Source organism: Ovis canadensis, chromosome 19 (genome assembly GCF_042477335.2).
Source record: "Ovis canadensis isolate MfBH-ARS-UI-01 breed Bighorn chromosome 19, ARS-UI_OviCan_v2, whole genome shotgun sequence".
NCBI lineage: Eukaryota > Metazoa > Chordata > Mammalia > Artiodactyla > Bovidae > Ovis > Ovis canadensis.
In genome coordinates, this window is record NC_091263.1 from 59,130,389 (window position 1) to 59,142,433 (window position 12,045).

The following is a 12,045-nucleotide window of genomic DNA, read 5'->3' on the forward strand; positions in this document are numbered from 1 at the left end:
ATGGGACCGGATGCCATAATCTTAGTTTTCTGAATGTTGAGCTTTAAGCCAACTTTTTCACTCTCCTCTCTCACTTTCATCAAGAGGCTCTTTAGTTCTTCCTCACTTTTTGCCATAAGGGTGGTGTTATCTGTATATCAGAGGTTACTGATATTTCTCCCGGCAATCTTGATTTCAGTTTGTGCTTCCTCCAGCCAAGCGTTTCTCATGATGTGTTCTGCATATAAGTTAAATAACCAGGGTGACAATATATAGCCTTGACATACTCCTTTTCCTATTTGGAACCAGTCTGTTGTTCCATGTCCAGTTCTAACTGTTGCTTCCTGACCCGCATACAGGTTTCTCAAGAGGCAGGTCAGGTGGTCTGGTATTCCCATCTCTTTCAGAATTTTCCACAGTTTATTGTGATCCACACAGTCAAAGGCTTTGGCATAGTATATACTTAGAAATGATTAATACTGTATTTTTTTGGCCATATCACATGTCTTGTAGGATCTTAGTTCCCCAACCAGAGACAGAACCAAGGCCCACAGCAGTGAAAATGCTGAGTCTTATTAACTGCTGGACTGCTAGGGAAGTCCCAAAATGATTAATTTTATGTTATGTATATTTTGCCACCAAAAAAAGGGTAAAAATTAGAAGAATATTTTGTTGTCCAACTGCAGAACTATGGTCTGGTGGTAGCAATAGGAAGCTAGCAGAATGATAACCACACTTTCTATCCCATGTTACAGAGTATGAAAGAATATACTCTTCTTAATAAAAGGCTTTCCAGGGAAGGGTATAGTCATTAGAGAAAGCCAAGGTTTCCGGTGAGGTATTGTCACCAGAAAGTGAGGTATTGTCACCAGAAAGTGAGGTATTGTCAAAAAGGCTGAGGCTATAAGTGAAATATTTCTTAGAAACACAATAAGAAATTTTAAGTTGCAGAGCGTAAAAGAATGTTTAAGTTGAACAATACAGGAAAGAGAATGCAGGACCACTCAACTGGGGAAGGAGGAATAAGATTGAGAATCAAGAGGAGGAGAAAGGAAGACGGTGGGAGGACTGACTTCTAACAGCCTCAGGGCTCAGAATGGTCCTGTGGTTTGAAAATTGTAACTACAGCAAACTTTCATTCAACACTTGTTACATTAGTCACTGTCCTACCCACTTTACATGCATCACCTCCTGTTTTAACAAAACTGGCCTTGATGATTCTGCCTGCAACTGAATTTCTCCTCAGTTACATGAAGATGTTAACCTAATATTCATTCAAATAAAAGAAATGCTTGTGGCTATGGCTGTGATTTATGAAACCAATATCTTTCAAGTATTTAAAGGGGGATTTTTTTTGTTACCCAGTTAGTTCATGTCCCCTCAGTAGTACCTCTCCATTATCTTAACCACATGTATACTAAAATACATTAAAAACTATATTTAAATAGTAAAAATATGCAAACATAATCATACCCTAATCTTTGGTTGTTCAGTCCTAGATTTAGTTTATGTTTTCCTTTCTAGTCTTTCTCCCACTCCCAACCCCTACTTCTGACTCCACAGTATAAATAACTTTACTGGTTTTCTAGATTACAAAAGAAAAGACAAACGTTATCATTAAAAAAAAAAAAAAGCAAAATCACCTCAAATGGTTAATTCTTTATCTACATTAATATAGTAGGGATTACTCCTGGATAATAAATGACCTAAAAAGCCATGCAAAATAAGCAACACACTGACACTTCAACCAACATTTCAGTAATAGAAGTACTTAATATTTTTAGCATTAAAGTTCTTTTCAATCCTAATGTTGAAAAGTAAACAAGCTTGCAACTAATTCTCAACAACTTCATGAATAGTTTTATTTGTAGTTTTTAATAGTATCTGCATGCATCAAGTTCTAAAGTTTAAAAACTTATATAATTGTCATCCGAAACTACAGAATTTTCCGAAATTACTGCCAGCAAGACCAGTGGATTGCCTTTTAACAGCCAGTCAAAGTGCTTTGGGGAACACAGAAAAATGTAATTCATGTTAATAATTTGAGTAGCCTATAAAATTATTTGATGTAGGGAAGTCAGTCCCACATGAAGCAGAAAAAAGCTGCCATGCAAACAACCTAAACAGATGTATTCTGTAAGAAATCTACCAGTATTGAAAATTTCTATCACCAGAATGATATCTTTAGTTTACTACCGTATTTTCAGAATGCATTTGCTAAATGTAAATTGTTCACTAGGAAGGAAAAAAAAGAAATAGTTGATAACTTTTTAAAAAAATTTAAGGAGCATACTGTACTCATTAATTACAGATAATTTTTTAAAAAACAGTACTGAGATTCACTTTTTCCAAGAAAATACATTATACAGCAATCGATGTGAAAGGGTTTATATATTTACAATAATGACACTTAGAACTTACCTGTGAAATCTGACTAGCTCGAGGCAGTGAGGGCCCATCAGCATGGATCGCCATTACCTGACTGGGAGACTGTGACAGAATGCTAGAAGAGCAGGCAGAAGTCTAAAAATAAATAGAAAAACAAGGGTACTTTTTTTGTCTAATATTAAACACATACGGTATTTGAAGTTCCTGAAGCACTTCCTGAGGGACACACAGTATATACTTCTGTTTGATCAGCAATCACTTATGTTTGACTTGATAACCTTGTAATGGTTACCACATGGTCAGTGGTAGAATTTTGTGATCATGTAAAACATCATGCCAACAAAGGTCCGTCTAGTCAAAGCTATGATTTTTCTAGTAGTCATGTATGGATGTGAGAGTTGGACTATAACGAAAGCTGAGCGCCGAAGAATTGATGCTTTTGAACTGTGACGTTGGAGAAGACTCTTGAAAGTCCCGTGGACTGCAAGGAGATCCAACCAGTCCATTCTAAAGGAAATCAGTCCTGAATATTCATTGGAAGGACTGATGCTGAAGCTGGAACTCCAATACTTTGGCCCCCTAATGCGAAGAACTGACTCACTGGAAAAGACCCTGATGTTGGGAAAGATTGAGGCGGGAGAAGGGGATGACAGAGGATGAGATGGTTGGATGGCTTCACTGACTCGATAGACATGAATCTGAGTAAGCTCCAGGAGCTGGTGATGGGACAGGAGAAGTCTGGCGTGCTGCAGTCCATGGGATCGCAAAGAGTCAGACATGACTGAGCTGAACTGAAAACATCATGAAGACCTCTTAGAGGAGCCTCAAGGAGGTGCCAGGAACCTCTATATTCACCTACAATATAGTAGGTTTATATTATAGTATATAGTAAGATTATTTATAGGATACAGAGTAGTTGAGGTCATACTTTAATTCAAAATAACATTTTAAAACATCAAACGCAGAGTGGGATTTTTAAAAAATGAGTAAGCTTCAAAAATAAGCTTTATGATATAAACAAGGCTTAGCATTAAAAAACTGCAGTTAAGGTATCTTACATTCCATAAATGCCTGATTCTGATGCTCTTACCTTAGAATGATCCAGAATTTGAAGTTTTTCCCATTCTATTTTATCACTTTCAGATTTTTTCCATGGATTATTCCATTTTTCAGAAGCTTCTTTTTCTTTCTTCTTTAAAGCAACCTGTTCATCTGTAAATAATGTCCTTTTTAAAAAAATATGTAAAAACTGTAAAAAAAAATCACGTAAACAAATCATGACCTTCTTAAAGAGTGCAAATGTTTAAGAAGATCTACTCAAAATTGTTTTTGAGGAAGTTAACTCACAAGACAGAGAGAATTCTAAGAGATATGAAATAAAATATTTAATCAGAAACAAATTTAAGTATGGCATAAATGAATGTAAAATGTTTATTTTACTACGATTATAAATAAGGAGCAATTTTTCAGAATAACATATTTTATATTATGCTAATTACGTGAGCTTCTATTCTTTGGTAATTCAATTCATTCAATTATTACTAACAGACTTAAAGGCTAGAACACTGAAGTCAGAAAAACCTGGGTTCAAACTGAAGGTCAACCACTTTCCTGCTGTGTGACTGTGGGAAAACTGATGTTTACTCCTCTAAACCCCTTTTTCACTTTGCAAAATGAATTAATAATAGTGCTTATTCTCAGTACAGGGCCTCATACAAAGTATTTAAAAAATTTGTCAGGCATTATTATTCATAACTGCTGAAAAGTAAAATACATAAAATCATGTGTCCAAATTTGTATCAAAACATTTAAAGCTGAATTATGATAAAAACACGCATCTGATCTCCAAACATTCTGATACCGTTACTATACATTTATTTAATTTCTTCACTCTTCCATTACTTTGACTTCCAACAGCAATTCACTCCCAGTTTCTTCTGCTTATCTCTTTTTCTAGATCACCTGTCCTGGCAGGACTATGACTAACTAGAAACTCCAGTTCAGTGGACAATGAATTCCATCTTCATGCTTTTAGTAGTACAACTATTTCTAAGAAGTACAACTATTACTTCAATATTTTTCAAGCTCTCGTACCTGGACCCTAAGTCTAGCCCAAGAAGTAACAGGAGTTTCTTAGTTATTGTCTTAGTTACCTTAAAATCCAACTTAACACAAATTATAAATTATTTTATTATGATATCCACAGACTGCAAAAGAGAAATAAGCTTGTTTTTACAGGGGATATACTGATTGATATCCTACTGATGATTGTTGGTCAGAAAGTTTTAATTTTTGAAATGAAACATTTTTAAATAGAACCATTTTAACCTATACAAATTTCTGTAATGGAAAAATATGAAAATGGATTCTCAGGAAATGAGAAATGTTAAGAAACGTTTGTTTGTTTGAGCTCCAGAATGACACTGATATTAATGTTTATCCGTGGCTTTGGATGAACACCAGAGCACTAAAAAGAAAGGCCTAACAGAAAGGAATGTGAAATCATAAAGTTTATTATGCCATTTGCAGAGAACTACTCTAGATGGTGAATGATATAAAATAAGATTTTGGATAATATACTGAAAGATATATTTCATCCTCAATGTATATTTCTTAGATAACAAAACTATTAATATAATAAAAGGTACAATAATTACCTACCAAGCTCTTTCCTCCACTGGGCTTTTTTTGCTTCCAACAAACTTCTATCACGTTCTCTTTCTCCCAGAGTACTGAATATGTCAGCTGGTTTCCATACATTCTCTCTAAGACAAAACATAAAAAAATGACAGAAACCTTATTATACATTTCTATAAACTTCAGTTCAGTCGCTCAGTCGTGTCCGACTCCTTGCGACCCCATAAATCGCAGCACGCCAGGCCTCCCTGTTCATCACCAACTCCTGGAGTTCACTCAAACTCATGTTCATCGACTCGGTGATGCCATCCAGCCATCTCATCCTCTGTCGTCCCCTTCTCCTCCTGCCCCCAATCCCTCCCAGCATCAGAGTCTTTTCCAATGAGTCAACTCTTCCCATGAGGGGGCCAAAATACTGGAGTTTTAGCTTCAGCATCAGTCCTTCCAATGAACACCCTGGACTGATCTCCTGTAGGATGGGCTGGCTGGATCTCCTTGCAGTCCAAGGGACTCTCAAGAGTCTTCTCCAACACCACAGATCAAAAGCATCAGTTCTTCAGTGCTCAGCTTTCTTCACAGTCCAATTCTCGCATCCATACATGACTACTGGAAAAACCATAGCCTTGACTAGACGGACCTTTGTTGGCACGGTAGTATCTCTGCTTTTTAATATACTATCTCCTCCCCCCAAAGTCAGCCACTGTGTCCACTGTTTCCCCATCTATTTCCCATGAAGTGATGGGACCAGATGCCATGATCTTAGTTTTCTGAATGTTGAGCTTTAAGCCAACTTTTTCACTCTATTACACTTTCAAGAGGCTTTTTAGTTCCTCTTCACTTTCTGCCATAAGGGTGGTGTCATCTGCATATCTGAGGTTACTGATATTTCTCCCAGCAATCTTGATTCCAGCTTGTGCTTCTTCCAGTCCAGCGTTTCTCATGATGTACTCTGCATATAAGTTAAATAAGCAGGGTGACAATATATATAGCCGTGACATACTCCTTTTCCTATTTGGAATCAGTCTGTTGTTCCATGTCCAGTTCTAACTGTTGCTTCCTGACCTGCATATAGGTTTCTGAAGAGGCAGGTCAGGTTCTCTGATATTCCCATCTCTTTCAGAATTTTCCACAGTTCATTGTGATCCACACAGTCTAAGGCTTTGGCATAGTCAATAAAGCAGAAATAGATATTTTTCTGGAACTCTCTTGCTTTTTCCATGATCCAGCAGATGTTGGCAATTTGATCTCTGGTTCCTCTGCCTTTTCTAAAACCAGCTTGAACATCTGGAAGTTCACGGTTCACGTACTGCCGAAGCCTGGCTTGGAGAATTTTGAGCATGACTTTACTAGCATGTGAGATGAGCGCAACTGTGCAGTAGTTTGAGCATTCTTTGGCATTGCCTTTCTTTGGGATTGGAATGAAAACGGACCTTTTCCAGTCCTGTGGCCACTGCTGAGTTTTCCACATTTGCAGGCATATTGAGTGCAGCACTTTCACAGCATCATCTTTCAGGATTTGAAATAGCTCAACTGGAATTCCATCACCTCCACTAGCTTTGTTTGTAAACTTACTCCATAAATATTAAGTAATAAAACATTAAATAGCTCTAGTCTTCAGAATAAATATTTCACACACAAATCAAAGAAAAGTAAAATCATATTCCCAAGATGACCCCACAGTAACAGATATGAGTTACATACGTGGAAATTTTCTGCTCACACTGATTAGATGTCACCCGATTTTTATTTAAAACAGATTTGCTTTCATCCTGAATAGATGAAACAGTCTCAGTTTTTTGGAGAAGTCCCATGATGTTCTCATCCTTTGGCTGATCAGGAATATTGTTTAAATTTAGACTACACTGACCTACAAGGCAAAATGCATGTTTTAAAATTAATACTAAAATTGCATCTATTATAATACCTTATCTTGATATATTGCTATACAATTTTTTTTAAATACTGCTTTACACATTATCTAATTAATTACTTCTTACAGAAATTCTTGCAGTGGGTATTACAATTCCCTTTTTGTTAAAAAAGGAAACTGAGTCTCAGAGGTTAAATGGCCCAGAGGTATGGCCATAGCCATACAAACTTTTATTTCAACTAAGAGAACAAGCAACAACAACGAGGGAAAAAACCTCCATTTATTCTTGCCAACAAAACTTTTACAAATAATATAAATAACACAAATCACAACTTAAAGGAGAACAAATGCAAATAGATTTAGAAAAAAAACTCATTACCTTGTCCTTATTTTTCTCATTTAGCTGGGAAATCAATCACTGCAGAACTTTTCCATGGACTATTGTATGTATCTATTCCAAATATTTTATATAGGGCACATATGCTTGGCTCAAAAAATTCTTTACCACTGAGCCACCTGGGAAACCTTAAAAGCAACTATACTCCAATAAAAATTAATTTATATATATATAAAAAAAAGGATTTCCCTGGTGGTCCCGAGGCTAAGACTCTGAACTCCCAAAGCACGGGACCCAGGTGCAATCCCTCCTCAGGGAACTAAATCCCACTGCCGAACTAGAGATCCTGCACTCCACAACTGAAAACAGACTAAAGACCCCATGTGTCACAACTAAGACGGTGCAGCCAAATAATTACACAAAAATATTTTTAAAATAATAAACTTTTAGAAACTTTTAAAGATAAAAGCTAGCACTCTCACTTTACAAAGAATAATCTACCCCAAGAGGAGGTAAATTACTCCAGTTTGAGCCCTATGGGAGTGTCAAGGAGCTACCTGGTCCCCAAACCAGTTGTGGGCCCTCTTTCTGGTGACTGTTAATTTTATTTTTATTTATGTCACTGTTGCCTAACAAAATTTTAGTAATATTTCTACTCATAGTCACAAATCCTTAAAGCTGAAACTAGAAGGCTTTTAAAAATATAATGCAACGCCCTAATTAGTAAAACAGAAGGCATATAATACCCTACTACTTCAAAGTGAGTGTTTTACATTGGTTAAAAAGACAGTGCTGTCAATTCTTAGCAAGGACTGAAGGTCAGGAAGAACAAAAGCCAGGGCCAGGAAAATAATCCTTTTTAGCAACTCGTGTCCAATCTCTATAGCAAAATTCTCATTTTTCACTAGAAATACTATAGTAATTTTTTTGAACATTTTACATATTTATTTTTCATCTAAGTAAAGCCTCCTAACATTCTAAAATTAGCACAGCAGCTTTCATTCTGTACTAACATCTAGATGCACAAAGCTGGATTTCTTAAGGCTATGGTACATGAGAATAATATTCTTAGCATTAATGTTAAATAAAACATGGCATATTTTAACTCTAAGAGTAATTCTGCATATGAGAGAATGTCTTCTAAACAAATATTTATTTTAAAAGTTCATGCGTTAAACTAAAATTTAACAGGCAGTTATGTAAAATACAATGAAACTCAAATCCTAAATGTAAACTCAATTTTACATATTGATAAAATACTAAAATTTTAGAAAAATCTTACTTGTTTCCTCCTCCTTTTCATTCTCAGTCAGGGTAATAGATTTACTTCCTTGGTTTACAGTCATCAAAATTCGTTGTAGTTGGTCTTCTGTTAGACACACCAAACTGCTCTTTCTATTTTCACCTGTGATGTGCTTTCTGCAGGGCTTCTGTTTAGCTACTACAAATGCATTCATGGTGTTTCTAGCCTTCTGTATATTAGGGGGTGCAAATGAAATTTCTTTCTCGGTATGAAGACTGTCTTTGTTTACAGACTGTTTGCATAAATCCTTAGTGGGTGAAAAAGTCATACTATTCTTTTCACCTTTTAGCAGTGAAGTTTCTGAACCAATTCTTTTCTTTTGCAAAAATTTTTCACTCCTGACACAAGTATTTTGTGATTTTAGAATGTATCCAGTTTTAGTTCTTAAGGGATATTTTGCAATCTTGGTCTTACTTCCCATCTGTTAAAAACAACAGAAATTTATTGTTTATAATAGCATATGAAAAATGAACAATTATCTCTATATAATCAATGATAAGCCAGGCTTCGAAACTTTTTTGCCTCCACTTTGCTAGTCAGGTAATACACCCGTAGAAACTTATACTTAACCTTTGAAAATCGTGACTTGAAATCTTTAACAACTGGAAATTCTTCTTTTATTTCAGGATAATGAAGATTACAAAACAATTTTAATTTTGGTTGTTACAGTCCATTCCACTTCAGCTTTGAATCTCATGTCAGCATTGTAACATCCACAATACCTTTGTCTTTACAGACCTTTAGGTTACCAGCCCTTATTCCTTGAAAATCTTAGCTGGTGCGTCACCATCCCTCTCTCTAACCTAACTCCTATCTTAACTACTGGTGCTTTTACATTGTTTGAATACTCTCACCTCCCTGGACTCTGCTCCTATACGCTTATCTTCCATGCTACCTCAGTTACTTATTCCCACAGTGGTATCTTATCCTGACCTTGTAACTACCCATAACTGTAACCTTTCAAATCACAATTTCAACAAGAATCTCCAGTCATAGACCTTAGCACTCGTCAATCCCTCTACATTGGACATTATTCCTTCAAATTTTACATGGTTCATTCACTAACCACCTTCAAATCAGGGCTCCAACATGACTGGCTCATGGAAGTCTTCTCTGAACACTCTATTAAAAATTGCAGGCTTCCTGCTCTGAACTCACTCCCACCTCCCTCCTCCCCATTTTCCCAAGCAACTGTGCCCAACACCACCCTCACGGCAGAAAGCTTCAATTCTCTGGTCACCTGATGTGAAGAACTGACTCAGTGGAAAAGAGCCTGTTACTAGGAAAGATTAAAGGCAGGAGGAGAAGAAGATGGGAGAGGATGAGATGGTTGGATGGTATCACCGACTCAATGGCCAGGAGTTTGAGTAAACTCCAGGAGTTTGTGATGGACAGGGAAGCCTGGTGTGCAGCAGTCCATGGGGTCACCAAGAGCCGGACACGACTAAGAAACTGAACTGTGCCCCCTTCCCTTTCTCTCCTTTATTTTGCTATATAGCACTTTTGGTATTGTAATATTCTATATTTATTTTGATTATTTTCTGCCCATTCCACCTTTTTCTAATTTAAACTCCACAGTGCAAAGATTTTTGTTTGCTTTGTCCACTGCTGTGTCCCCAGTATCTGAACAGTGAGTGGAACAGAGTAGGTTTAAGGAAATTTTGTTGAGTGACTATCTTCAATTACATCATTTAAAGACCAAATTCTTTATCTCTCATCCCCAACTCAGCATCCCTTTCCAAAATATCTAATTTTTGTAGCACTGCTGTTCCAATCTTTCAGATCAGTAACCATGGAGTCAACTTTGATTCCTTATTTCCCTTCAAAGTGTTCCTTAGTTTACCAGCAAATATTGGTCATTTCTTCCTTCCAAATGTCTTTTTCTCCCCTCTTTCATGGTTTCATTACCAAACTATTACAGCTTGCTTTTCTCAAATCTATCTCTTTTTTAACCCACTGTACATTTCTGCAGACGCATCTAACATAAAGTAATTCAACAGTCATTCAATCAATATTAACTGTAGCTCTTTAGGTGATCAACACTATGGAAAAAACACTGAAGGTATAAAATGAATAAGACAAGATTCCCACTGTCAAGGAGTGGGGTAGATACCACATGGCTTTCATCTGACTTATCATATCTCAAATCTCCTTACTTTCAAAAATTATAGGAGAAAAGACAATCTTTTTAACAAGTGGTGCTGGGAAAACTGGTCAACCACTTGTAAAAGACTGAAACTAGATCACTTTTTAACACCGCACACAAAAATAAACTCAAAATGGATTAAAGATCTAAATGTAAGACCAGGAACTATAAAACTCCTAGAGGAGAATATAGGCAAAACACTCCGACATAAATCACAGCAGGATCCTCTATGATCCACCTCCCAGAATACTGGAAATAAAAGCAAAAATAAACAAATGGGACCTAATTAAAATTAAAAGCTTCTGCACAACAAAGGAAAATATAAGCAAGGTGAAAAGACAGCCTTCTGAATGGGAGAAAATAATAGCAAATGAAGCAACTGACAAACAACTAATCTCAAAAATATACAAGCAACTTATGCAGCTCAATTCCAGAAAATTAAACAACCCAATCAAAACATGGGCCAAAGAACTAAATAGACATTTCTCCAAAGAAGACATACAGATGGCTAACAAACACATGAAAAGATGCTCAACATCACTCATTATCAGAGAAATGCAAATCAAGACCACAATGAGGTACCACTTCACACCAGGCAGAATGTCTGCGATCCAAAAATCTGCAAGCAATAAATGCTGGAGAGGGTGTGGAGAAAAGGGAACCCTCCTACACTGTTGGTGGGAATGCAAACTAGTACAGCCCCTTTGGAGAACAGTGTGGAGATTCCTTAAAAAATTGCAAATAGAACTACCTTATGACCCAGCAATCCCACTGCTGGGCATATACACCGAGGAAACCAGAACTGAAAGAGACACGTGTACCCCAATGTTCATCACAGCACTGTTTATAATAGCCAGGACATGGAAGCAGCCTAGATGTCCATCAGCAGATGAATGGATAAGAAAGCTGTGGTACATATACACAATGGAGTATTACTCAGCCGTTAAGAAGAATACATTTGAATCAGTTCTGATGAGATGGATGAAACTGGAGCCGATTATACAGAGTGAAGTAAGCCAGAAAGAAAAATACCAATACAGTATACTAACACATATATATGGAATTTAGAAAGATAGCAATGATGACCCTGTATGCAAAACAGCAAAAAAGACACAGATGTGTATAACGGACTTTTGGACTCAGAGGGAGAGGGAGAGGGTGGGATGATTTGGGAGAATGGCATTGTAACATGTATACTATCATGTAAGAATCGAATCGCCAGTCTATGTCCGACGCAGGATACAGCATGCTTGGGGCTTGTGCACGGGGATGACCCAGAGAGATGTTATGGGGAGGAAGGTGGGAGGGGGGTTCATGTTTGGGAACACATGTACACCCATGGGGATTCATGTCAATGTATGGCAAAACCAATACAGTATTGTAAA

The 12,045-nt window shown here is 36.8% G+C and overlaps 1 protein-coding gene across 14 annotated transcripts in view; it reads right to left on the bottom strand.

Moving 5' to 3' along the window:
• Positions 1-12,045, bottom strand: part of CCDC66 (coiled-coil domain containing 66) — a 51,400-nt gene that overhangs the window by 31,226 nt on the left and 8,129 nt on the right. For 3 of the 14 annotated variants that reach the window (XM_069560647.1, XM_069560648.1, XM_069560646.1), the window contains 5 exons: positions 8,494-8,935; positions 6,706-6,871; positions 5,029-5,132; positions 3,458-3,579; positions 2,401-2,502 (listed from right to left, as the gene is read on the bottom strand). In XM_069560647.1, coding sequence (XP_069416748.1) covers positions 2,401-2,502; positions 3,458-3,579; positions 5,029-5,132; positions 6,706-6,871; positions 8,494-8,935 — 936 coding nt within the window. Of the gene's footprint in view, positions 1-2,400; positions 2,503-3,457; positions 3,617-5,024; positions 5,133-6,705; positions 6,872-8,493; positions 8,936-12,045 lie in introns of all 14 variants that reach the window. The other 11 variants (XM_069560649.1, XM_069560650.1, XM_069560653.1 and 8 more) reach the window with 7 other exon arrangements.